Source organism: Takifugu flavidus, chromosome 5 (genome assembly GCF_003711565.1).
Source record: "Takifugu flavidus isolate HTHZ2018 chromosome 5, ASM371156v2, whole genome shotgun sequence".
In the NCBI taxonomy this organism is placed as follows: Eukaryota; Metazoa; Chordata; class Actinopteri; order Tetraodontiformes; family Tetraodontidae; genus Takifugu; species Takifugu flavidus.
The window spans coordinates 11,150,422-11,175,881 of record NC_079524.1 but is presented as its reverse complement, the minus strand read 5'-3'; the positions used below and the strand labels follow the sequence as shown (position 1 = coordinate 11,175,881).

The 25,460-nt window shown below is 44.9% G+C and overlaps 1 protein-coding gene across 13 annotated transcripts in view; it reads left to right on the top strand.

Annotated features, from left to right (window-relative positions):
* arvcfb (ARVCF delta catenin family member b) overlaps positions 1–25,460 on the top strand; it is a 132,663-nt gene that overhangs the window by 81,490 nt on the left and 25,713 nt on the right. For 8 of the 13 annotated variants that reach the window (XR_008950468.1, XM_057032076.1, XM_057032071.1 and 5 more), the window contains 8 exons: positions 351–509; positions 2,470–2,601; positions 4,619–5,259; positions 10,624–11,129; positions 18,924–19,107; positions 23,130–23,247; positions 23,388–23,559; positions 24,763–24,780. Coding sequence is in view for 12 of the 13 variants with exons in the window: in XM_057032076.1 (XP_056888056.1) it covers positions 351–509; positions 2,470–2,601; positions 4,619–5,259; positions 10,624–11,129; positions 18,924–19,107; positions 23,130–23,247; positions 23,388–23,559; positions 24,763–24,780 (1,930 nt within the window). In the remaining variant the exon portion in view is untranslated. The remainder of the gene's footprint in view (positions 1–350; positions 510–2,469; positions 2,602–4,618; positions 5,260–10,623; positions 11,130–18,923; positions 19,108–23,129; positions 23,248–23,387; positions 23,560–24,762; positions 24,781–25,460) is intronic. The other 5 variants (XM_057032073.1, XM_057032072.1, XM_057032077.1 and 2 more) reach the window with 3 other exon arrangements.

The window sequence follows — 25,460 nt, the reverse complement described above, 5'->3', positions numbered from 1 at the left end:
AAGTGAAATAGTGACTCGCTAGGAAAGCTCAGAGCTCTCATTCTCATTATGTGTATGTGTCCACTAATAGCAGATATTAAAAAAAAGCAATAACATCAAAATGGAGTCTGAGATAAGGAAGTGCATGTAATGGAATGTACAATGGTTTTTACTCTACATGAGTTCTGTGCTTGCACACAGACTGTCATCATGACGATATATCTTATCTTAGCTGCTAACAACTGTTACCTACCTGCATACACAGGTGTTGTAAGAAACATCTTAAATTGGCTTGAATATATTCTTATTCTATGTATTTCCGATGATTTCTCTTATTTTTTTTATGAAAACTTGGTCTTCTGTGTTTTCAGGAGCAGAGCCCCTCTAACGCCACTTCGCTGGCCATGATGCAGGAGCCGCAGGAGGTGCTGGAGGAGACGGTCACCATAGAGGAGGACCCTGGCACCCCCACCTCCCACGTCTCAGTGGTCACCTCAGACGATGGCACTACACGGCGCACAGAAACCAAGGTAAAACGCAACGTTTCCTGCCAAGTTTTAGCATTTACAAGCACCACCTCTTAGCTATAAAAACCATGTTTGATCCATTTCAGTATTTCTTGAAACTGCAATTATGGATTATTCCTTCCCAGCAGCACCACACTCGAGCACCACTCTGTTTTCATGAAGGAATGAAAATCCCATAATCCTACAGCCGAAAGTGGTTTAATCTTCCAGTCTTAGCTTAATTGATGTGATGCGCACAATTTTTTGTTTCTTCAAAGTGCCTTTGTTAGCTGTCCCTTCATTGTGCCGCATCATTGTTCTCTAAGGACGAATCAGCTAACGTGAAGGTGACCGTTACACCACCACGTGTTTTTCTCAACGTGCAACGGAATTAATTTGCTGGAGTTTAGTTTGTCCCACGCCAAATATGCCAGCTTCTTCTTCTTCTCTGTAATTGTCTTCATTTCCAGTCATGCAACATGTTTGTCATAGGACTATGTTGCCTTTATTTGGTTCATATACATTTAGCACATTGGAGTGATCACTCACACTTTGAAGAGTTCAAGTACCTGCAGTCGATCCAATCACAATGGCTCCCTCTTGAAGCTGAATTCATCATTCTGTGCATAGACTGTTCCCAACTGGATTGATGGAAGATTTTTTCAAATGGAAATGTCTCACATCTGAGGAAGCAGTTGGGGGTTGAAAGCTTCTCCTTTTGAGACTCTGCAGCCTTTTGCCTGAGGTTGGGATGGAAAGGACTCCATAGTAAGAGAGTGAGAGTGAAGAGCACTGTATGGAGCTGCTACTCTGGGGACGGTGGAGCCGTAATTAAAAAGCCTGACCTAATCCCTAATCAGGGGGCCTGGCGCCCTACAGCCTGTTTACTGCAGGAGGATTGGCCACACACACCCCTCATTCACACTCACATGATTTTATACACTCGTAAACACACCATCTTAGGGATCACACACTCACGCAGTAAAACACACCAAACAAAGACTGCTGATTAAGAACAGAAGGGACATTCCTGTAAAGCAACTGGGTGTTTGTTCCCAAAAAAGAAGCAAAGAAGATTACTGTTGAGGGTACATGTCTGGAACCAGCATCTCTGAGGACCCGGACCCTTCTGAGAGGTTGCTCAAAGAAAGCCCTCCACGCGTCATTTTCACTTTCCCTTTTAGAACACTTCCATGTGTTGTTTTTATCTTCTGTCCTTTCGTTTTTATTTTCCATTCTCTCACAGTTCCATTTCTGTGACTAACTGTTCTTTTAAACCACTCTCTATGATGCCAAAAGTCCTTTCCTTTGACCCCTTATTCCCAATCAGGCTGCTGGGGGATAAATGCAGAAGGTTCCCTCCGCCTCATGATTCACAGGCAGCACTTTTCCTTGTGGTAAACGTCTGTCCATCTGTTTTACCTGCATCACTCTCGTTAGTCCAAAAAATGGCTTAAAAATGAGATCCTGCCATTTGCGGCAGCTAAAGGATGTGTAATTGGATGTTTGGAAAACACCAAATGATCTTTCAATAGCAGATTATCTGCCTCTATTTCCAATCGATTCAACTTGTGAGTGAATTGGACTCTGAATGTGTTACAAGCCCGAGCAAAGGGAGGGCCTTAATCAGATCCAGGTCCGTCTCGCTGTCCCAGCATGCAGTGCTTTTCCTTGGCCCTCATCCAGTGCCTCTCTCCTCCCGATGGCAGACCAGCTGATCGGAATACCACTTGTATTATATCACATTTCACTCTCAGAGGTGGAGCCGTTTAGCTTTTCTGCCTCATATTTTTATGCACTACTACTTCAGCAGCCCTATTTAAAAATAGCTTGTGCAGCCCACCCTCTAATTGCTGACAGATTCTGCACAAAGCTCAAAACTGAGCCAAGTTGTGTTATTTCCCTCCATTACTGAGCTAAAATAACAGGGTGGAAGTTTTTTTTAGAGCGTAATGAAATCATCTACTCATCCTTTCAACTCCAGGTGACCAAGGTGGTCAAAACCATCACCCGCCACACTTTCCACCCAGTGCTGGTGATTGACAACCTATCAGTGAAGTCCAGACCTGTGACACGGACCCCCACTCCGGTCTCCATCCCGTCTGAGACAGAACCAGTAAAGAACCATCGTGTGTGATGTTTGCCGTGTTCTCCATTGCTGCTGCCTGCCTCTTCTCTTCTCCTCTAACATCAGCTTTTCAACACTGCTGCTTTCAGCTTCTGAGACTTCCTGTCAGAGAGAAACTAACAATTTCTACTTCCATCAACTCCACAGAGAGTTTTTACTGAGTCCTAAAATGAACCCCAGCTTCCGCTCTCATGGCTCTCCCAGACCCACTAACCCCTCAGTCGCCACGTCCATTTGAGTTCTCAATAAAGTGAATGCCACAGAGGTCGTGAAACCACGTACAGAGCCATAAACTGGCCAGTTTGATGCTGCCTGCTGCCTTTCCCTCCATTTTTAACAGATTAACAGGCGCTTCCAAACACCTTCCAATGCAACCGTGACTTTGAAAGCAAACGCTAACGCACAAACAGTCGTGTTGTCCTGTTCATATGCACATTCACACAGCCAATTTATCTTTACTCTTTTCACCCTATTTACCCTCTTCAGCGTATTTCAGATGCCCTTTTGCGGAGCCAGGTCTCTCACATCACTGCTTGCCTTGTGCAACGGTTTCGCGGCTTGTGAACTTGAGAACACATCAAAGGATGTTTGAAAAGTGTGTGATGGCTCCCTTTGCAGCCCTTTGCAAATTGCTTAAAAAGCTGTGTTAGTACAAGGCAGCTGGGTCTGTCTGGGCTGGGGAGCTGTTGCATTCATCATGCTCTCCTCTCAAGCCCTGACAGGCAAAATAGAATAAAATGATTAAATTGCCACATACGGGTAAAAGCAGTCTGGTATTATGCTCCAGCTGGGAGCTTGGAGTTCCTTCCTTTAAAAAGATGTAGTTATTCTCTAAAAGATTTCTAATATTATTATTATAATGCTAATGCAATGAGCTACAAGTTTAGATCTGGTCCTTGTGGTCCTCTTGAGTCCACGAAACAAACATCTGAAGGGCCTAGTTGGGATTCTGTTCCAGTTTACTGCTGTGAATCAGAGGGATATGTGTTAGCGCGCTCTCTCAAGGTCACACTTGAGCTGCGGCGAGTAATACTCAAGAAAATGAGATCTTTATTTTCCCCGGGAAAAGCCAAGGAATATGGGCCCCGGAAACAAATGTAAATTAGTGGGTAATTACTTTGAACATGGAAATGAACCTTGGCATTGTTGTAGTAGGTTCGTTATGTCGCTCACAGTTGGGGTCTAATCAAGAAACAAGGCCAGCAAAGATTGCTGTTGGTTTCAGCCGTGTTAATGAGGATTCTGTGTGGAACAATCAGGTTTCTCTCTGTGATGTTGCACCCTCTCTCTTTGGGTTAATGCTTGAAAATGGTTTATTGACACTGTTGCATGGATCCATTGCATTTGTGATTAAAATCTAAATGGTGATATTGATAGTCAAATAGAGGAGGCCTGTTCAACAGGCTGGTCAGGGGGTAGGGTTGTTTCCAGGGCATCCACACAGATCGTCCGTGTGGACCCTTTCTGTGCCGCGTCAGACCTGTATTCCCGCAGATGAAGAGGATTCATTTTTTTCAAGCTCATTAATTTTGAAGATGAATTTATAGCTGCCGACAAAATAGCCAATTATCAGACACCGGAGGATTCACTGGGCAGCAAATTGGTTTCTGAACGGGTGAGGAGCTCAGAGAGGGTTGGGCTGAGGGGCGGGGAGGGGGGTGCCTGTAATTCTGATGCTGTCAGTGATCCTCGGAGGCAGTCAGAGAAGTGGAGGTATTGAGCTATAGCATGAAGGGAGCTAGAGGGATCATTCTGGTCCAGATCTATGCAGCGTGCTGCTTTGGGAAGCTGAGGTTCACTGGATCTCAGGCTCTTCAACATGGCACTGGTACGGTTGGTGATGACCTTCGGATGTTCTGTGCGGACTCTTGACTCCTTGGTTGGCATGACAACAACTAAACGCCAACAATAAAAATACTCATATATTGTATTAATCTGTTCTAATACAATGTTTGATTTTTTTGACTGATGATGAATGCTACACATGTTCCGCTGTTCTCTGCAGGTCACTAAAACAGTGAAGACAGTGACCACGCGAACGGTCCGTCAGGTCCCTTTGGGTCCCGATGGCCTGCCTTTACCTGAAGGCTCGTCCCCACTGGGCAGCTACACGGACTCCATCGACCGGCGCTACATGAAGAACGGAGGGGATCGTTTCATCACGCCTCAAGCAACCTCCACCCTCACGCGCTCCTACAACAACTCCTACAACGATTCGTACGCAGAGACCCCCGAGAGCCAGTATGTTCGTCACTATGGCCTGCACGATGGCTACGTGGATTTGACGGACAACTACGGCAGCCTGTCACGTGGAGTCAACTTCCGCCCACCGCGATACCCCTACTTGCCCAACGCCTATCGACCAGAGAACAGCTACACGCTGCCCATCCGTAAGGACGACTACGGCCATGTGGCCCAGCCCCAAGTCCCCATGGGTAACAGCGCTGTGGATCTCAACCGCTCTCAGCCCGAGCGCTTCCATCCCGAACCGTACGGCCTGGAGGATGATCGCCGCAGCTTGGGCCCTGAAGAAGAGGAGCCGTACGAGCTGGAGCCAGACTACTCCACTGCCAACCGACGCACCCTGCAGGGCGCCAACCGTGGTCGCACCCACCGGGAGCCCCTTCGTGATGGACCTCGCATCAGGTAGAGAGAGATGCCGGCAGGGAAGCTCCTGCTTGGCATTCGATTATCCACACCCACTTACAGTATGATGCTTTTTGGGGGGTACAGATCTAAAAAGCCTATCAGAGATGATTTGTCTCATCTTTCTCCAGCCCTAAGAGTAGGCAGTAATCGAGTGAATGAAGACATTTACCGTAATTTCCGAGCACACCTGATTATAAGCTGCATAATGTAATTTTAGAAAGAAAATCAATTTTGTACTAATACAAGCCGCACCGGATTTTAAGCCGCAGGTATCCCACGTAGTAATATGAAAAATTAGATCGAAAACATTCAGTACCGGTATATGTTTTTATTACCGTAAGAGACGAGTCACTGACGAGTGACAGACAGACAGGTAAGGAACAACAGCCACTCTTTTCACTTGTATGTTTGTACAGACCTTAAATCCAATTTTTATCACGTCAGGATTTTTTAACTTTTCTTTTAATTTAATCCGCTTAGCAACATAAACAAATATATTGTACCGGCAAATGCTTTGTTTCCTAACGGTGTCTATAATGCGGCTACCTTGAAATATACGTTTGTATCAGCTACAAATAAAATACGTTGTTTTTGCTTTTTTTTACTAAATTAACGAGCTAAAACTCCCCGATGGCCCACCTCTAAAATCTTCTATTTTCATCGCGGTGGCGATTGCTTTTGCCTTCCGTCTGATTTGTACAGCGGAAACCCAGTTGACCCAGTCTTCCAGAAGGTTTTCAAGCTCGGGCCACCTGCGATGTTTACGTCTAAAAGCTTTTGTCATCTTTTTGCTTTGGATCAGTTCTTCAGGCGGGCGTCTCCACCTTCTCGCCATTGATTACCGTAATGCCAAGATTACGCGCGGCAGCTCGATTTCCTTCTTCAACCGCCAGAGTGATCGCTTTTAACTTAAAAGTCGCATCATATGCTTCTCTTCTAGTATTTTCCATGTTGATGAGGGTCAGTAAAAATGACTGATTCAAAAACCATAAATAAGCCGCACCGTAGAATAAGCCACAGTGTTTAAAGTGTAGGAAAAAAGTAGCGGCTTATAGTCCGGGAATTACGGTAGTCTGATCCAGCATTATTGGGCGAGTGTTATTGGCTTATTTCACAAAGTTTGGCAGGTTTACACTGTGCAAGATAGTATGTTTGCTTTCAAGCAGCCTGTAAAGCTTAAAGGAAATAAGGGACAAGAAGGGGAGGGCTTGACCGCATTTATTTCTCATGCGAACGGTGAACAAATGTTTGTGTCAAAGGTGAAGAGACAAGAATGACATGGAGGGGGAGGAAAGGGAGGACAGGGAAAGAGTGGCAGAGGCTAGAAGGCTTTTGCCAGTTATCTCTCAAAGCTCTTTCTCTTTTGTGCAACCTGTATGGAGAGGAGTTTAACCTGCAGCAACCTGACAGACGCCGCCTGTTAGCTTCCATCAGCAAGATCCCAAACTGGATTTTTGCCCCAATAGTTTCTGATCATTTTACAGCTGCACAACCAGGGAGCCTGGAATAAAAGTAAACTAAATACAAGTGAATAAAAATGGTCTGTGAATCAGTGAGCGACTGTTGTTCTGTTTGGACTCCAAGCTACATATGCTGGGTCAGGAGAAGCTCACAATCATCTCCAGGTTTTGCTAGCGAGTCTTTCTGCACCGCGCTTATTTACAGACTCGTGCATGCCGTTGCTCACGATTGGCTGCATTGAAAGATGCTTGCAATGATGTTTATGCAAGCTAGAGCAAAAGCCTCTGGGGCTGTCTGCCTTTACATATTTTTAACTTCTGTCACTTGCGCTCCATCTCGCACATGCCCACACACTTGAAAATCCACATCTTCAGAAAATGACTCACTCCTACATCCGCCTTATAAGAGGCTCTTACTGTGACAAGCAATTTGCAATGTGTCATAACACCGCCCCGAGTGTCACATAACCCCCTCCAGACACCCGTGCTTGCTTACACTGACAGCCAACATGAATGTCCAAACACAAACATGAAGCGTCTCTTGACTCTTTGCTGACCAACTAATTGTGGAACGTTTGTTAGTTATTCTAATGTCCTCCAGCAGATCAGACCTCCCCGCAATGTAAGATTTGTTTTTCAGGAAGGGAAAATGTCAGCCCCTCCACCCCAGATTCCTGAGTGTGCTCCCACTGTAATTGGTGCACCAAACGGGGAGCAGCGACTCCATAGTGCTGCAATGAATCTGAGAATTAGTAGTAGTTTAATTACAGCTTAACACACGCAGTGATACTTGGACAAAAGTGAAGATGTTTGGTGCCAACGCTCATCTCACCACTGCCGTGCCGTGTCAACATTGCACATCTCACTGTATTCGCTATTAGTATTATTATATTATATTAGTATTATTATATATTATATATTATATGTAGTATTATATGTATTAGTTTGTGAGCTCCATCTTCACACATGCCATTATTGCCTTCCATCAGTATGATTATGACATTGACATTGTGTGTGTATGCGTGTGTGTGTGTTTCCATAACTGCATGATTAATGGCTGCTTCTCACATGGCTCACCTCTCCTTGGGTTAGGGTTAGGGTTACCAGTGCAGCATCACCTGCATCATCAGGCCACCTCCTGCATGTGCACAGATTGTTTAGTTGAGAAGGATCATTCCCACTGTTCTTTGTTGATGGAAGTCTTCCTCCTGTTCCCCCTCTTTGATTGAGTATTTCCCATCGTTCAGGCTTCTCAGAAGCATGTTTAAGCAGAAGTCAATGAAATGCCTGGAAACTTGAACATCAGATGCGGAACACAAGACGACAGGGTTTTTGTCTTGTTGTGTTTTCTTCTCTGTCCCAAAAGGACTTCATCATAAAACAGATCATTCAAAAAGAGCCATCTGCTTGGTGGGGATGGTCAGTGAAAAGCTCATAAATGCCGCTGAGACTTTGTGTACATTTGAATTGCAAACATGGTCTGCACTCTCATTCAGCGTCTCCTTTTATAAGCTTGGGTAAAGTAAATAAATAATAGCATCCCTCTATCCAGTTATGTCTTCTATTGTGTGGGTCTGAGTAGAAACATGCTTCCACAGACAAAAAGGCTGGATATTTAGCAATATGATTAGCACGTATATAGAGAGATGTGCTGTAATCAGGCGCCCAGCAATACATCTGATGGTGCAAAAACCTTTTACACCCCGTGAATACACCCCTTCCTGTACTCACAATGGGCACCAATTTAAATGCAAATCCTGACATTCCTGTCACTCAGCCTCACCACGCCTGCTTTTCCAAATGCCCCAACACATCAGCCCAGATCTGAATGAGCTCCTAGCTGCACGACTGTACATCCCAGTTGTGCGTTTGGAATCGTTAATGTGCAAAAGTATGATGTAAGAAATAATAACAGAGAATGAGATGCCGCGCAGTGATGTGTTGTTAGTTTATGCAGGGAAGTTGGTATTTCTTCCTCCTGGTGCATATTTAAAAGCCCACTGCAATCAAAAGTTGAATAACAGCCACAAAGTCTGTGTCTTGATGAAGCCGCAGAGGCCAGAGTGAACATTCAAGGAGTTCCTCTGTTTCCTGGTGCTGATTGACTCATCCTCCCCTGTTGTGGTTAAAACCAAGCATTGTAGGAATCTGGAGCAGTTAGGGAATAAGGAATTGTAATAATGAGTGATAATGCATGCAATTACAAATTTAGGGTAGATTTGAAACCTGTTACATGTTTGCTCACAGTCATTCCTGCAGCATTTTTCTTTCCATTGTAATTCTTTCTGCTGCTTAAATCGCTTGGATTTAGGGCCAAGCTGGGCTGCAGTGGTCCGTCACTATTATTATTCCAAGAATACAAATCAGGGATTTAGTATCTTGTTGCACAGTTAATCTAGTTTTCCTTCAGTTTATCTGTACCAGTTTCCACAGTGGTTAAAAAGAATGCTGTTTTGCTTTAATAAGACAGCCCCCCCATGTATAAACACATAATTAACAGAAAACTCATTAAAACTAGTGCTCAGTATTGAGCTCTCTGCCAACCACAAGTGCTAGTTGCCGTTTTCTTGCACCGCTAACGACCATGCAGGAATTATGGTAAAAGGCAGCAGTTAGATTATGTAACGACGATAAACAAGTCTGAAGATGGGGACAGGCAGCGCGTTGGGCTGACAGCAATGCAGAAGAGTCTAATTAAATTTAAATTTCTGCTCTCACACCAAAACTTTCCTCTCTTAAGTTTTCTAATCCACTTTGTCAAGTTCTTGGAACGGTTTTAAAAAAAACTTCTCACAAAAAGTTTTTAGAAAAAAGAAACATTTTTTTGTGTCCTTGTGACCCAAATGTTGCGTCGACAAGTGGAAACTAATATTTATGAGTTCCAAGCAGCTCCAGCAATAAACAATATGTGATGGGAAAGGTTCCCCTCATGTTCTCAGAAATCTTATGCTGCAGTTGGAGTAAAGATCCTTGAAGAGTGAGCAGACATCACCCACGAGGAGCTTGGGTCATTTTGAGGGCCCCCCCGATCAGAAATGATTAAGAGGAATATCATAGATGTTCCCAGTTCAAACCATGCTGATGCTAATAATGTTAATGCTAGCAGGGAGGTCCGAAAGAGGAGTCATGAAGATCTTTTCAACCCAGTGGGGCTGAGTGGCACTTGTTTCTGTCTTCAGGGGTCTCTCAGTCCCCGCTCTAGGGCAGAACAGTCCCCCCCCTCTGTTCTGAAGGAAAAACACGCCACATCTTTCTCTACTGTATGTGGTGGCTTCATAAGACTTCCTCTCAAAGGCCTTTCTTTGGTGCTTTGTCTCCGTCTCCGTTTCTGTGGGAACCGCCATCTGAGCAGCTCCTGTTTCTCAAACTTTCTCCAGACCCAATGTTCAAATGTGACATGTTTGTTGCTCCCACCTGCCAGGAAAGAATAAATCAGCCCCTTTGGGTTTTTGCAGAGGGGATTATAATTTTTTCTTTTTTTTGCCTTTTTCCTTCTCAGTCATAAAAGCCCACCTTTGCAGCAGACTTTCTTAAGGAAGAGTCGATGTTTTCAGTCTCTTCGTTCTAGTCCCTGTGTGATCCATCACTCTTTTGCATGTGCAGATTGATGGAGGTTTCATAAAATCATAGAGTGACTGAAATGTGAAATGGCCTCTCCTTATGATGCTGCTGCACACATCCCAGCCAACTTCATTCCTTTGATCTACATTTTCCCTCCATCTCTCATTTTTCACCTCTCCCTCTCCACTCCTTCTGCTTTCTCTCATTAGTTACTGGCTCCGGCTCAATCAAAGTATTTCTTCTGGCGCCTTAATTCTTCCGTTCGACAAATTTATCTGAGTTAGCTGCCATTTAGCTCATTTGGCTCGCTCGTCCTCACCGTCCTTACTCTGCCTTTCAGAGGGTACCCAGACGACCCCATCGAGACAGAGCTGATTGATGAGCGCCACCCTTACATCCACGGCATGTATTCGGCCCCGTTGGCCCAGCCAGAGAGGGGGAGCATGGCCAGTCTGGACCGGATGGGTGGCCGGCGCTCGCCATCCATAGACAGCATCCGTAAGGACCCTCGCTGGCGAGATCCTGACCTCCCAGAGGTCATCGCCATGCTGGGGCACCCGATCGACCCGGTCAAATCCAACGCCGCTGCCTACCTGCAGCACCTGTGCTACGAAAACGACAAGATTAAAAAAGATGTGCGCCAGCTGAAGGGGATTCCTGTTCTCGTGGGGCTCCTGGACCACCCCAAATCGGAAGTTCACCGCAAGGCCTGTGGAGCCCTGCGCAACATCTCCTACGGCAAAGACAACGACAACAAGGTCGCCATCAAGAACTGCGACGGCATCCCAGCCCTCGTCCGCCTGCTGAGGAAGACCAACGACATGGAGGTCCGAGAGCTCATCACCGGTGAGAACAAAACTCGGCACTACACACACAGCGCTTGCTTTGAAACTTCCAAGGTTCGGCTTCTTTTGGGCTTTTTGTTCTTTTTTCAGAGCTTAGGTGCAGATTTTTAGTATAAAGCAGCGTGGTTGAGTTCTGTTTTTCAATAGTTTTCTTGTTAAAATGGATTTTATATAACTAAGGTATTGTTATATTGTTCAGGAACAGAACAAAGAGTAAAAGTTTGTTTTTATTTCTGCTGGAATCTGCCAGCAGCTTTTGGGATTTGCTGACTATTTTTTTGTTCCGTTCTTTGTCAGGTTTGTGTCTTTGAGGTGAACCTCGGGTTCTGTTTGCGCTGCGGTTGGTTTGGCTGTTTGCAACATTATGCAGAATATTGTGGGAACAGAACTTGGTGGGAGAATGGGGAACGCGCCAAGTAAAAACCAATTATACGTTGATTTGGATCCAAAAGAAGGGGTGGAACGGGGAATTGAAATTTATGGGGGCTGTTGGCTGTTGGCACGGCACTACGTTATAATGAGTACCAAAAAGAAAAATAGATAAACAGAATAAATAAACACTTATTACACGTGTGAATGAGTTTGTATTGCGGAATGAATGAAGTTTTGCAGCCACACCTTTTTTTTTAACGGAATAAACATTGACTTTTTGGATCAGACCACATTCCAGAATGCCGCAGGTTCAGGAACGTTGTCTTTTAGAGCAAAGAGAAATTTAAACATTATATATGTTAAATGTGTGGCTGCATTCCTCCAGGGAAAGATCATTTAAAACTTCTTTTAAACTCTTATACAGTGTAATAACTGCAGCCGATCTCGCTGTCACAGCCAAAGCCGCTGGCTCCACGCACTGTGGGATTTTTCCCTCCGTCTGCCCAATTAGGCTCAACTCTGTTGCATGTATCAGCGATTGTAAAAACTGCTTCTTTGAAGCCCGTTAAGCCGATATGATAGCACCTTAGAATTCCAGTCCTTTCCATTTCCTTGCTGCGTATATTTCATCACTTACACATTCCGTCCAGGAACATAGCGAGTTGGCTGCATAAGCTGGTCGTCCCTGTAGTGACGCAGGGCTGAGTCACGGTGAATCAAGTGGGGTTTTTTGCTGCTTTATTGCAACTGTGCTATTTCTTCGAGGACTTGCGCTGTTTTAGTTAGTTTGCTCCCCAGAGATTCTAGATACGGCGCTTGCTTCAACTTTGCAGATGTATTTTCTGAAAAAAAAAAGACAGAGGGGTGTGAAATTCCATTTGATGTGCGATTTGTCTTCCTCTAAATCTTTGGGAAGCATCGGGTCACCACATGTAAATATGGCTGTTTGATGAGATCATTTTCCATCATTTGCCTTAAATTGAACCACATGCAGATTGACTGGAAGTGAAAAGAGGACAGTTTACCGCCCAGTTAAGTGCCCATATCTGGCAAAAGAAGATGATAATTAGCTATTTATGGTGCCTAACAGAAGCATCTTCCTAGTGGAAAGTGTACTGACAAATTCTATCTCCCAACTACAGAACATTTATTATCTGAGAATGAGTCAGAACATAAACATTTCATTTGATTGATAGTCAGCACGATGTTTCTTTAACGGGCTGTCCTGTGAGCAGACAGAGACGGATGGTCTGTAAACATTGATTTTAGAAGAAAAATCCATTAGCTGCATTGTGTAATGAAATATGCCGTAAGTCCTTTAAGAGCTGCTATTGATTCAAATGCCATGTTAGGGCTTCTTCTCCTTGACCTGTTAAATGTCACTCAGAACGAAGCATCGCTGTGTGTGCGTGCTTGGCTAAGCCCAACGCGGATGCCTTGACCTGACCCGGTTTGTCTGCTGTGTGCTGAGACGTAGGAAATGAAGCTTTTGTTTTGGGTGCATGTGTGTGAAACACTTAACGCTGCTTTTCTAGTGGAATACGTGACCTTTGCGAAGCAACGCTTGAGCGGTGGAGGGCTCACTTTTAGCCAGTGTTTCAACTCGGAGGTGCAGCCGAACTACTGCGGCTCGTCAGCTGTCGATCAATTCTGCCGCGACAATCCAAAGGGCTTCCATCCGGACTTCAGAAAGCCGTCATTTCTCTGTTGAGCTGAGGACGTCTGGTGTGCTTCTCCTCTGCCGTGCCAGAGATGTTGCGGTGAGGAATGGCGGCGCTGCAGCAGAAGTGATTGCCTCTACAGCAGCGCGTTGCTCCCCGTTGTAGCTAAAAATAACCCTGCACCACAAGACAAGGAGGACAGAATGGGGGGAGGCGTTTTGCCTTTCCCCTCTTCTTTCCCTCCATCACTCATTATCCAGCCTCCCTCACCAAATCTAATTTATTCTCTCCTTCATTCATTATCTACACTCTGACTGGTTTCCCTCCTATCTTCTCTCTGTCCGTCTCCAGCTTGAGGTTTCTACCAGTAAAGCTCTGGCCCCAGTAAAAACACTCCTCACAATACAGGTTTAGCTTACAGCTTCAGCCCATGTGGCCAAAACTGGCTGTGCCTCTCCACAATTAAATACCGGTTCCAAAAGCGGAGCCCTGTTCTTACTGGGTGTTTTAAGAGTTGGTGTTTGGAGTTACCCTCTTAGTAAAACCACTGCAAGGTCTCTTTTATGTACTGGGAAACGGGGAAGGTTTAAGGAGCTGAGTGTTCGTAATCTCCAACATGTTCGTAGTCTCCAGTCTGACAGACTGGACGTTGGTATTATAATGTTCTCTCCCTCCCAGAAGGCTCTGGGCTGTTTATGCCCTTCAGCTACTCCCACCTTGGAAGATTTGATTACCAAGCAGATTGGTTTGTGCAGGAGATGTTTTGTGTGCTGACGGTCAGGCTGTTGTCTGAACATACAGGATTTCTGCACCAACCTGCCAAAAGCTTGCGCATTTCTCTGAGTTGGTGAGAATTTCTGCAACACAATATGATTAATTCTTCTAAGGAGCAAAACTAGCAGTTCGCAGACCGATGACTCAGATGACTCTAACTCAAAGAAAGAGCTCATTTCTAAGTGTTTAATAGTGCGATACTGAAACAATAAATGCCTCACACGTGTGCTCAGACAGTTGCCTGTTAAAGTGACCTTTTGATTGCCTTCAAAGGTCAGATGCTCTGTGCAGCCGAGCGTCATTAGCATTCATTTACAAATATGGAGATTACAAATGGAATATGTTGGTAGTGAGAGGACAGTTTCTGTAATATTGCTCTGTTAGCAATACTCACAAAACAAACAGCAGATAAACATTTGTTGGGGAAGCTAAGCCCTGTGTCGGACGCTGAAGGACACTGAAGGACAACGTGACCGTACTTGAATCTAATCATGACAATCTAATCTGGAGACAACACATCAGATAAAGACTCCGCCTGCAGCTGCCACTAATGGTTAGTTTTGGCTAATTTATCTGCTAATTATTTCCACACTTACATGTCATCTCTGAAAACAAAAAAAATACCTGTAGAGTGGTGGGAAATTTGATATTGCTTGAAAATTTAGGTTGTTCACACTTCAGGACACACTTCAGACCCCCAACCATGATCCAAAAGAACTGGGCTGAGAACACATCTGTGTGTTGTGCATGTATCCTACAGCTTCTTCCTTATCTCATTACCTTTGCTAGGAAATCCATAAATCGGCCATTTTTGATTCTCTCCTGTTGGTCCACGTATGGTGGATTGCTCTTGTCTCTCACGTTTAATCTCACCTTTCTCTAAACGCCGCCTCCTTCCCCTTCCCTACCGAGAGTGTGATGGATGGCATGAGGGACAAGGAGAAGGATAGGATGGAGGAGGAGGAGGAGGAGGAGGAGGAGGAGGAGAATGGTAATGGGCAGAACTAAGTTAATAGCCCAGCTCGAGGAGCAACATGCCTGCCAGTGGAGCCTGGATAAATTGAATTAGCCTCAGTCACATTTCCAGTCCAGGTCCCAGTGCCTCCAGCCCTCACACAGACACACACAGACACACACACACACACACACACACAGAAATGTTTCAGTTCTGTTTTGATCCCAGCATCGTTGGGACACGTCAGACTCTCACAGCAAATTGAAAACTCCAAACTGTCTTTATGTTAAATGATTGAAGAGGAACACAGTCGTGTTTGTGTTCAGGTAGATTCAATTTAGAACAGGAACAAAAAGCAAATCGCGGCGTCACAGGGAAACATACAAGGTCTACAACTGATGTTTTTCATCATCAGACACATTCGGAGGGATGGCAGCGGAGCAGATGATGCCAGATGTGCTCCGAAATGTTTCACTTACTACACACTCTCATTTCGCTGCCCTTTAGTTCTCCTTTAGTGCTGAATTCACCAGGCTGTTTGCACCTCTCAGAGTTTTCCCCAGCAGATAAACAGCATTAATAATCCAGAGAGGAATGAGATAGTTTAGATCTTGAAATCAACACTAGAGGTCAGCCTGAGGTCTCGTCCTGCAGCAAAATCCTCTTATTTTCACAAATAACGTTGCTGATTGTGGAGTAACAGGATAAAATAACTGGAGTAATCATCGATCATTGTAACTCAACAGCGTCCAACCCTTATGATGTGTGGATCTTTGATCACATCTCTAATGTGTATGCAGAAACTTTCAGAATGAAGATTTCATTATTTCTCCTAACGCTGGAAAGTATTAAATTAATGCTGATGAGGTTGATGAGCATGCAGGCTGATTAAGTGGATTGATTAAACCATCTAAAACACATATCACCTCATCACATTTACATATTTATAAGACATTTTCCTTCACTAAAGTCCCTCCTGTCATTGTTTCCCCTCTCACAGTTTCATATTTTAATCATATTCAGTCAAACTTTACTAGAGTTTCTTCTTCGGACAGATTTATACACAATAATACTGGTCAAGAACAGCTTTTTGTTCCCAGCTACGCAGGACTGAATGTTCTCTCCCTTAAATATGAAATATTCTTCTCTAATCCTTTGTTTGTTTCTATAAAATGTTAAACAAGATGCTTATAATTAACTCGAGATGAAAGATCTCTTCATCTTTTAATGCACTTTGAAGCCAACAGCCTACATTTACAATAGTAATTTATTTATCTGTAGCCGCTCTCCATCCTCGTCGGTGCCTGTTATTGATGATGACGGATGATGAGGATCATACGGAGCAACCCAGACACGGCTCAGATAGAAGGAAACGTGCCGGAGATAGTCCAGGTGTAAAACGCTCGTCGTAAATTGCGCGGTATCTGTCGGAGAGCCCGGACGAGACGCATCGACCACGAACCCGCCTTGGACAAGCTGACAGAGGACCTGATATAAAGCCTGTGGGAGGAGCAGCGTCACTCGTCATCTTAAGTAACGTTGTGTTTGTGCGTCTTTCACACCTGACGCAATACTAAAACGCCATGTGGGGGGAGAGGGGGGTGGGGCAGGTGGTTTACAGGACACGTACCTGTTGATGGATTTTTTATGCCTTCATTTGAGAACTTTTAAGCTTTAGGTTAGAGACGAGCCGTCGTAGTCCCGTAGAGTCAGACAGATGATGAATTCCCCAGAGTTCCCCATTGAAGCACTATTAAATAGACTTATTTCAATAGATGGACTTCAATAGAAGTAGCAATGACTTCAGACCCGCATATAAGATTGGAAGACCCCCCCCCATCCCGGTGGATGTGGGCTGCTGAGTCTTTTTTATGGTGATGTGGAAACAATCGCACTCAGTGCACGGTGTAAATTAGAGACTTCACACCCCATTAAACTCGTGGCAGGGAGTGCACAAAAGCCACTTACACCGGGATCTTCAATATTAAACTGGGTATGATACAAAATGGATTTATTCTGTAGATTATTCCTGAGTATTCCTTCGCGTCTGCCTTTTCCCCAGTATTGCATCTCGTGTTTTGAATGTTGATTGTCAAGAGTAAAGCGGATACTGTAATGAGTGAACAGTGGAGATAATTAAGCTGTCGGCTGCTGGAATGATGTTATTAAGGTGTCATCGTGCCCAAAGAGCACATTTGTCATGAATGTAGTTCATGTCTGGATGCTAATACCATCTCTCATTATCTTCCTCTCTGCAACAATACTAGTTTATGAGTCATGAAGTCAAAACATTCTTGATTGCTAGGCTTCAGCAGCCACTGCAGCCTCCGCCTGCATTCGGTGCGCTTGACTGCCTGGATGGGTGGGTTTTATGAGAGTTCCTGTGGAGTTGCGAGTCTCTGATAGGCTCAAATTCAGAGAAACAGACTCATTGTGTGTTTTAGGGGTTTAACACCGATGGCGTTAACCCCTCCTGTTCCCCATGAGAGACGGAGATTTGTGCTGAAAGAAGGCACAAAGTAGCAGTGCACTGCGTCCTTCTCGTCTCATCAGGAAACCTGTCTAGTCCTGACCACGAAGGAGGGTACCCCAGACCGACGGAGGTCATGTGACGTATCTAAATTCAAACACACAGATGGTGCAGACGGGCTGTTCTTTTAGCACAGCCAGAGCAGAACCCCTGTATGCATTTGGTCTGCAGAGGCTTCTGTTTTTTTCTGTACGTGGAGGAAATATTGACCATCTGGAAAATGCAAAGAGGCCACATTTGCCGCAGGAGCTCACGTAATGCAGCTATTTAAAGATTTCGACTAACCTAAACTTTCCCAGAATAAACATCTATAAATTCTGCTCATAACTTCCCAGATACTCTGAGACTCTTTTTAAGTTAGAGCGATGCAGTGATGATTACAGTTGTTATTTAATTAGAATTGATCCGATTTGTATTGTTGCTAAATGCCAGAGCCTAATTATACCCCGAGGACAGCCATTAGAAAATATAAAGCATTCAAAAGCAGAACAGAACTGATTGATTCTTCAGTCATTTGTATTTTTGTGTAGAAGATGACTTTAGTTTGGTTTCCAACATGCACGCCTGTGCATCGTTTTTCCATTTCTTCAGAAAAACAGAAAGAAGGTAAAGAAAAGCGGGTGATAAGGCAGAAAAGCTGAAAGCAGGGCGAGGGCTTAATGAAAGCAGAAACCCATTTCCCGTCTCACATGGACATTTTTCTTCTTCTCTTCACACTCGCTTCTGCCTGCGCTCCATATAGAATCATATCAGAAGCTGATTTCTCCATATTGTATTTATTTTTGTTGGGTTTTCTGCCTGATAACTCTGCCAACAACACCTACCTCTCTACTTTGTCTGCCTCTTCTTGTTGAGCCTCAAGGAACGTGCAAACCCAGCTCAATTTACCTTAGTTCACATCTGAAAAATAATCCTAATAAACCCGTTGTTGTGTTCTGCAGGTTAAAAAAAAAGTCTCTTTCTTCTTCTCTCGGTGGTGGAGCTCTGAGCTCTTTGTTTAAACAGTTTAATATGGCCTGTGTGCAGAATATAGATATCCAGGTACAAACAGTATATTATGCCATTAATAACATTGGACTTGCTGAAATGAAAAAGTATCACAAATTCACTGTAATCTCATTATTCTTATTGCGATATGATGAGATTATTACCTGAATAACAGGGTGATATGTTTTCTTTAATCGATCATCATGCAGTGGCAGCTCGCCAAGCTTTAGAGGGGGAAATAATAAATCTGTATTATTCGTTCATTGCAGTGTGCTCAGTTTGTAGCAGGAGAAGGTACATTTTTAGATTTTTGCTTTGCTTCTCTCATTTCATTTCCTTTATCCTAATCCCTGCAAGGCCACTGTGCTTAGTCCATGACTCTTCTCATTTCCCTCAATCCCATCCACATTTTCTTCACTTTCTCATATCGCCTCCATCATTTCTCCCTTATCTTTCCTCTGCTTCAGCCTTCCTATTTCTATCCATAATCCTCTTTTTCCCCCTACTTTCTTGTAGGAACCTTGTGGAATCTGTCCTCCTATGAACCACTAAAGATGGTGATCATCAACCACGGCTTGCAGACCATGACCAACGAGGTCATCATCCCGCACTCTGGCTGGGAGCACGAGCCGAACGAGGACTCAAAGCCCCGTGATGCCGAATGGACCACCGTCTTCAAGAACACGTCCGGCTGTCTCAGGTCAGTCATCCTTCCGGCACATGTTGCTTCATCCGTCACGGGTTTTATTTTGGGACCAGGTTATAAAAGTCTCACATTACTAAAAGCACCAAATGCTGAAGTTTTGCAGCTAAATCAGGGCAGACAGTTGGCCGACTGATTCGGGTTACAGTCACTTTGGATGACACTTTTACAGAAGTGCTGCAGAACTTCCCTGGAGTCTTTCAGTTTTACTGAGAGGCCACTTGTGTCCAGAGACAGGTGCTGCATTTATGGGACCAAACATCTGCTCCTGTTCAACCAGGAGTGCGTTTAAGTTTTCTGAGTACACAGAGAATTTACGACATGGCAGATGTCATGTGTCTGCACGAGGACCACTTTAGACAGGAAGGAGTCTGTTAATGTCCTCTGGTCTCGGAATCACAGTTGGATAAAGTTAAATGTTTTATTTTATTTTCATTGCAAGAAAGAAAACCTTGGCTTTCATCATTGTTCTTAAAAAATAATCTTCAAATGCCTTTCTCCTGTGAACTCTGAGAAATGCTGTGTCTCTCCTTGTCAATAATTTGAGCCATTGAATTTGCTCCAGACTTCAGGACAGAGGCTCCATTTGCAAGTTCAGCATAAAGATTATTTTGGCCTCGACAATCAACTAATTCACTTCTGTAGGTCGGTGTCTCAGTGTGTCCCTCCGAGGGAGGACATTTAGTCCAAACAAAGACACCCAAGATTGGATTTTATTTGTGAAAGCAGGAGATTCAAAGTTACAGCAGCCTCGCTGTTGCTTTCATGAACACCCTCCTCTAAAAGTATCATTAAAAGCAACTTTGTATCATGACAGATTCATCAGTTTTTCAAATAAGAAAGCATTCCACTAGCTGAAAGGATACACGTACACGCTAACATGACCTTCACCTCGCCAGAAAAATATCAAAGTAAACCACAAAACCTAATGAACATTCTCTGCCTGTTTTTTTTCCCCTCCTGTGTGGAATCTGTCAGCTTGGCTCCGGCTCTGAGTAACAGACTGTGGTGAATCGAGGACAGCCAGTGTGTTTGTGCTGCCTGCCTCTGAACGGGCCAGTTCAGCCTGTCTAGACTGCAGGGCAGAAGGTCTCCTGAAGTAGATGCTGCAGCGGGCTGGTCGACAGCCAGAAAAGTTTAGCATCCCTCTAAGAGGATAGGCCAGAGTTTGAAAAGCACTTTAATGAAGCAACCGGGAATAACTGAAAGCACGGTGATGCAGTTGAAGATACAGAGCCGTCCTGGAAGTGTGGAAGACCTCGGTGAGAACTCTGCTCTCACCTTATCTCGCGTTCTTTTTATCTATCTCATTACGTCTTCACTTTCAAGCCTCTGACTCTCCGTATCTCATAGCTGCATCGCGGTATCACCATTGCTGATGACAGTGCTGATGAGAATAGGTCTCCATGGCAACTGTGGCCAAGCGCACGGATGCCAAGATGTGAGGTTTGCGCGCTGGGGAGAATCGCTGATGTCGGGGGGAATCTGCTTGCTCACGTCAACAAAGATGCAGCTCAGACCTCAATAAAGCCACGCAAGAGTTTATTATAATGGCTTGTCTGTTTATAGGGCCGGCTTATTTACAGTGTTTACACTGGGGAGCACTGCAGTGCAAACTAGGCCTTCATGCTAAAACGGAATATGAGATTTTTAGTATCTCTGTAACATTTGTACGAAGTGAAAAGTGTATTAAAGACACCCTCTTTCCTAACTACTGTGACAGCAGCACACATATCAAGCAATGTCAGATTAATGGGAGCAGAGATGAGCTATCGAGGAAGCTACACAGGCCTACATACTGTAGCTCTGCCACTGTCAGTCACAATTTAATCATCTGGGGGTTTCACTTTCAGCCAAGCACAGCTGAGATCACAAGCAGGTTCAAGTCCAGCTCCTGGACTACGGTGTGTGTGCTGAAAATCTTGCATTGTGAGTCGATATCACGAGCCTTAAGGAGACCCAGAGCTCTAACTGTTCCCTGAACCCTCCTCCCACTGATCCCTCTGCGTCACCACTGACCTTGTCGGGAAGGCCGAGGTCGGGCTCGTATCCCTCCGTCTCCATCCGTCTCCATCAGTCTCGTCCTCGTCCCAGCTGCTCCGTCGTCTGATGGCCTCATGACTCTGCCTGACCTTCACGCCGCCACACTCCAGCTGATAAAGCGCTGACACCAAAGACGCATCAAGATGGCAGTGACAGTCTGCCACTGTCCTCTGAAGGCATGCATATTCTCTTAGCCTCTAATGATGTGACACTCCTCGCTGCTGTCAGCACCTCAGAAATAATGAGACCAGCAAAAGAAAAATGTTCTGACTTTTAAAACAAATGTCGCACACGCGCAGGTTGATAGAGTTGAACCATCCTAATCGTTCTCATGTTTGTGCGTATCAGGGTTGTAAAATGCACCGAGATGTGACATGTGCACGAGACGGAAGCTTTTATTTCCCCTGCTGCATTTAATAGCGACTGCATTTCCTACAAAAGGATTCCAGTATTACCAGTTCACAGTGATTCTTTGAGCCCGTAATGTCACCATGGTCGTAAAAGCAGATGCCAACATTTGTTAAGCAACAGTTTATTCACAACGCAGCTGAGGGGGAAATATTACTTTTCCACTATTTGGCCCCAAAAAAGTGTGGGAGAAATGAAATATCTTGAATTACTGAGACACTCCGATGGTGTCCACAGGTTTTAAACTACAAATGTAAGATTTCAAAGCTGTAATCCATTTTGCCCAAAACCACCAGGAGGTCGTGCTGGCACTCTGTGAACCGAGCTGGGACTCATTATCCATCCAGTCACATTTCCTCTCACTTACATTTAAAAGCAAGGAACACTGCGGCGCTTCATTTCCGAGGCTGACGAAGTGTGATGGGGGGGCTTGGGCGGGGGGGGGCAGCATCCAGAAAGCTTCCGCTGAGACCACCGTTCCCCGAAAGTCTTCTGGAAATGCGATGAATGACAATAAAAGTCTCCCGTCTGTCTGTCCTCAAGCAGACTTCTGTCACATAAATCGGCTGCCGAGGCTCCTCTAGATCCGTTTGGGATGGCAAGGGGGGGGGGGGGGGCACTGTGACTGTCCCCTGACAGCTGAAGATGGATGAGGGTTGGTCCAGATGGCTAGTTCTGTCTGTCTGGACTCAACCGCAAATTGGCCTGAGTAGGCACAAAAATGGGACGCTTCTGTGGGTTTCCCCTTTCACCAACAAATGCCGTCAGCAGGTCCAGGTGTAACGAGGGCGGAGGCTGCATCCATTTGGACTCAAGTGGCTGCAGATGAATCACTTCAATGAGAAACGAAAACGATTGTCTGGATTCAGCGCTGTCGAGTCTGACATAGATTTTAGAGCGTGACACCTCAGCGTTGCCCTCCTCCCGCCACTCTTCACTCGGGACTAACCGGAGGTCGGCTAATGGGATTACGGCGGATGGAAACCCTCATAAATGAAGTCCCTGGTGAGGATTGGGGAGCCCCAGCCATCCTTTAACCCTCTTTAAAGCCTTGCCTTTCACAGTCATTCAGACAGCCGCGCTAAGACCCGTCCCGCTCTGCTGCGGGGGCTCAGGGCTCCAGCTGACGTAACACACATCGTATGTCCTTTTGTAGCAAAAATGAAATTTTTATCCTTCAAATTCTTCAGATTACTCCTCAGACCAGGAGACTTTATTGCACTGTTCAGTCTGGGGCAGATACAGAGGGTAAAAGTCCTGGGCTCATGTTTTGAGCGTCTTATATTATGTTCCCTCTGCTCATCCTGGCTTGTCCAGTAGAGGTTTAATCATACAACTCATGTTTGTTCCAGTGACTATTACTGTTATTTATATAACCTGCAGTCATGCCAGTGTCTTCATATTTGCACTAATAAAATGAGCATTAGGACTTAAAACAAGGGAATAACTGGGTTTATCAGGTCAGTCTCTAACAGCACATTGGCTTCAATATGTATCAAATGCTTACTGACTCTGTGTGTGTGTGCATTTGTGTGTGTGTGTGTGTGTGCGTGCATGTGTGTGTTTAGAAATGTGAGTTCAGATGGGGCAGAGGCTCGGCGCAGACTGAGGGAATGCGAGGGACTGGTGGACGCCCTGCTGCACGCTCTTCAGTCAGCTGTGGGGAAGAAAGACATGGACAACAAGGTCGGACAGTGTTTGACAACCTCTCACCACATAGATTAGTCTGCTTATGCACGCTTGTTTACAAGGTTTTATCCTCCAGTGCTGTGTAAGCAGCGCGCAGATACAATGCAGGCGATAACTTGTGTATCTGTTCTCTGTAGTCTGTGGAGAACTGTGTGTGCATCATGAGGAATCTGTCCTACCACGTCCACAAAGAGGTGCCGGGGGCTGAAAAGTTCCAGGACCCCTCGGCGCTGCAGGCCCCGGGCTCTGCAGGGCCACAGAGGAAGAAAAAGGATGATGCAGGTTGCTTTGGAGGCAAGAAGGCCAAAGGTGAGATACAAAAACACCACTGTACAATAGCATGTTGTGCATAACTTGAAGATGAGTTTTTTTCCCCGCATACCTCATTGCCTCACGAGGGTAACAGTCTGTCACGCCGTTCTGGCTATAGCAGGAGCTTTTTGTTGTTTATTGGCACTCCTGAACAGATGCACCGTGTGAGCACATGTTGTTAGCAACATCTTAATCAGGCCGTTAGCAAAACGAGTGTTATCTCTCCCGACTGTACAATGCTAATGGCCGTCATTAATCAGTCGGCCAATGAGGTGTGACCGGCAGGTGGTGACCCTCAACTCCAGGTCGGGGGTCAGTGCAGCTTGATAACAGATACAGATTTGGTGGCGACACCGGTGAAGCGCGCTCCTACGCACTGTTGCCGTGTGTTTCGCTGCTGCACAGCCTGCAGGCGCGAGGAAACGAGGCTCAGGTAGCAGATGCAGTAAATGCAGCTATAAAACATCATCGAGCCAGGCAGTTAAGCACAAATGTCGGCAATATGGTTGGAAATTTGTAACCTTAAACAGCCCAGGTTTGTCTCTTCAGTTTAATGTTACTTTTACTGGAAAATCCCCTTTTATCAACAACGGCTACTTAGAAAGTCGAGTTTTGTTTGTAGCTAAACAGACTTTTGATTTTGATCTTTACGTTTCTTTTATAGAATATTATGACCCTGAATCTTTTGACCCTGCTGATTTTTCAGCAGTTTGGCTTATTTTATTAAGTCTGCTTAAGTTTGACTGAAAATTTGTGCATAAATTAACTGAAAAACCTGGAAATGAGGCTCGTTTTTCACACTTCTCACTGCTTCTTCTGTTGTTTTGTAGCTGAAAAGTGTTTGATGAGGTTCTGTTTTTATTTCATGTTTCTGTAAACTCTTTTCTCCTCTCTATGACTTAGAAATCTTCATTTCTATTCAACTTTCCTCTTTTTCTTTTTATAATCTTTACCCCTCTGGTGGCAACATTACTGCCCTGCTTATGGCCTCCTGTTGTGCTTGGCTCCTTCTCTTTTTGCCCCTCTCCTCTATTTTAGCCCCCGTTTCAACTTTCAGCCCTGTTCTTTTGTGGAGACTGTTCACAGATATTTCTCAACATACACACCTGCAGGCGCACAAACTTTTTTCACCCTAACTCTTCTCCTTTCTCTCGCTTTGTATTTTTTTGGCATTGCTGCTGCTTCCTTGGCAAACTATAGAGGAATGGTTTAATCAAGGTGAGTGCCCCCCCTTCAACTCTTTTCACCCCAGCTTCATCCTCCCTTCCCTGATTTCTCCTCCTCATCCTCAGAGCTGTAGAGCATAGATAGCGATAGTTTTGGCTCCTCCCCCAGAAACCCCTGAAAGTTTCAAGCTCTTAAAAAAAGTGTGTTTTTTTCACCCATTAAACTTGAATTTGCCCTCCATACCCAATACCTCCATCACACAGTTGGTTAGAGTCAGTTGTCCGTCGATACGTTAGATACAGCAGGTTAGAGGTAGAAGCAACATTTGCTGACGAGGTGAGTCCACAGTATTTCTTGCAGAGCTCGACTCAAATGAATCAACTACAGACACTAATGAGGATTCCTGAGATCAAACGTATCTCCCAAACTGCTGCTGATCTTCTGATGTCAAGCTCTGCTCCAGCCCCTGAAAGTGTCCGTGCTGGTTTGCGAATGAAGTGAAACTGATGTTGTAGCTCAGTTATTTTTTGTTTTGGGACATTTTGGGACATATTTTTAACAGAATTATTCGGCTTTTCTGTCTTTATCTGTGGATTCAAGAGCACAGATGGTGAAGGTGCTATAGATTACCGTCCACCTCTCAAAAAGTCCGCGTGTGTATGTCCCAAAATGCCGTATTGATGTGTTCTCCGTGTTTCCAGACAGCACTGCTGATAATCTGCCGCACACCT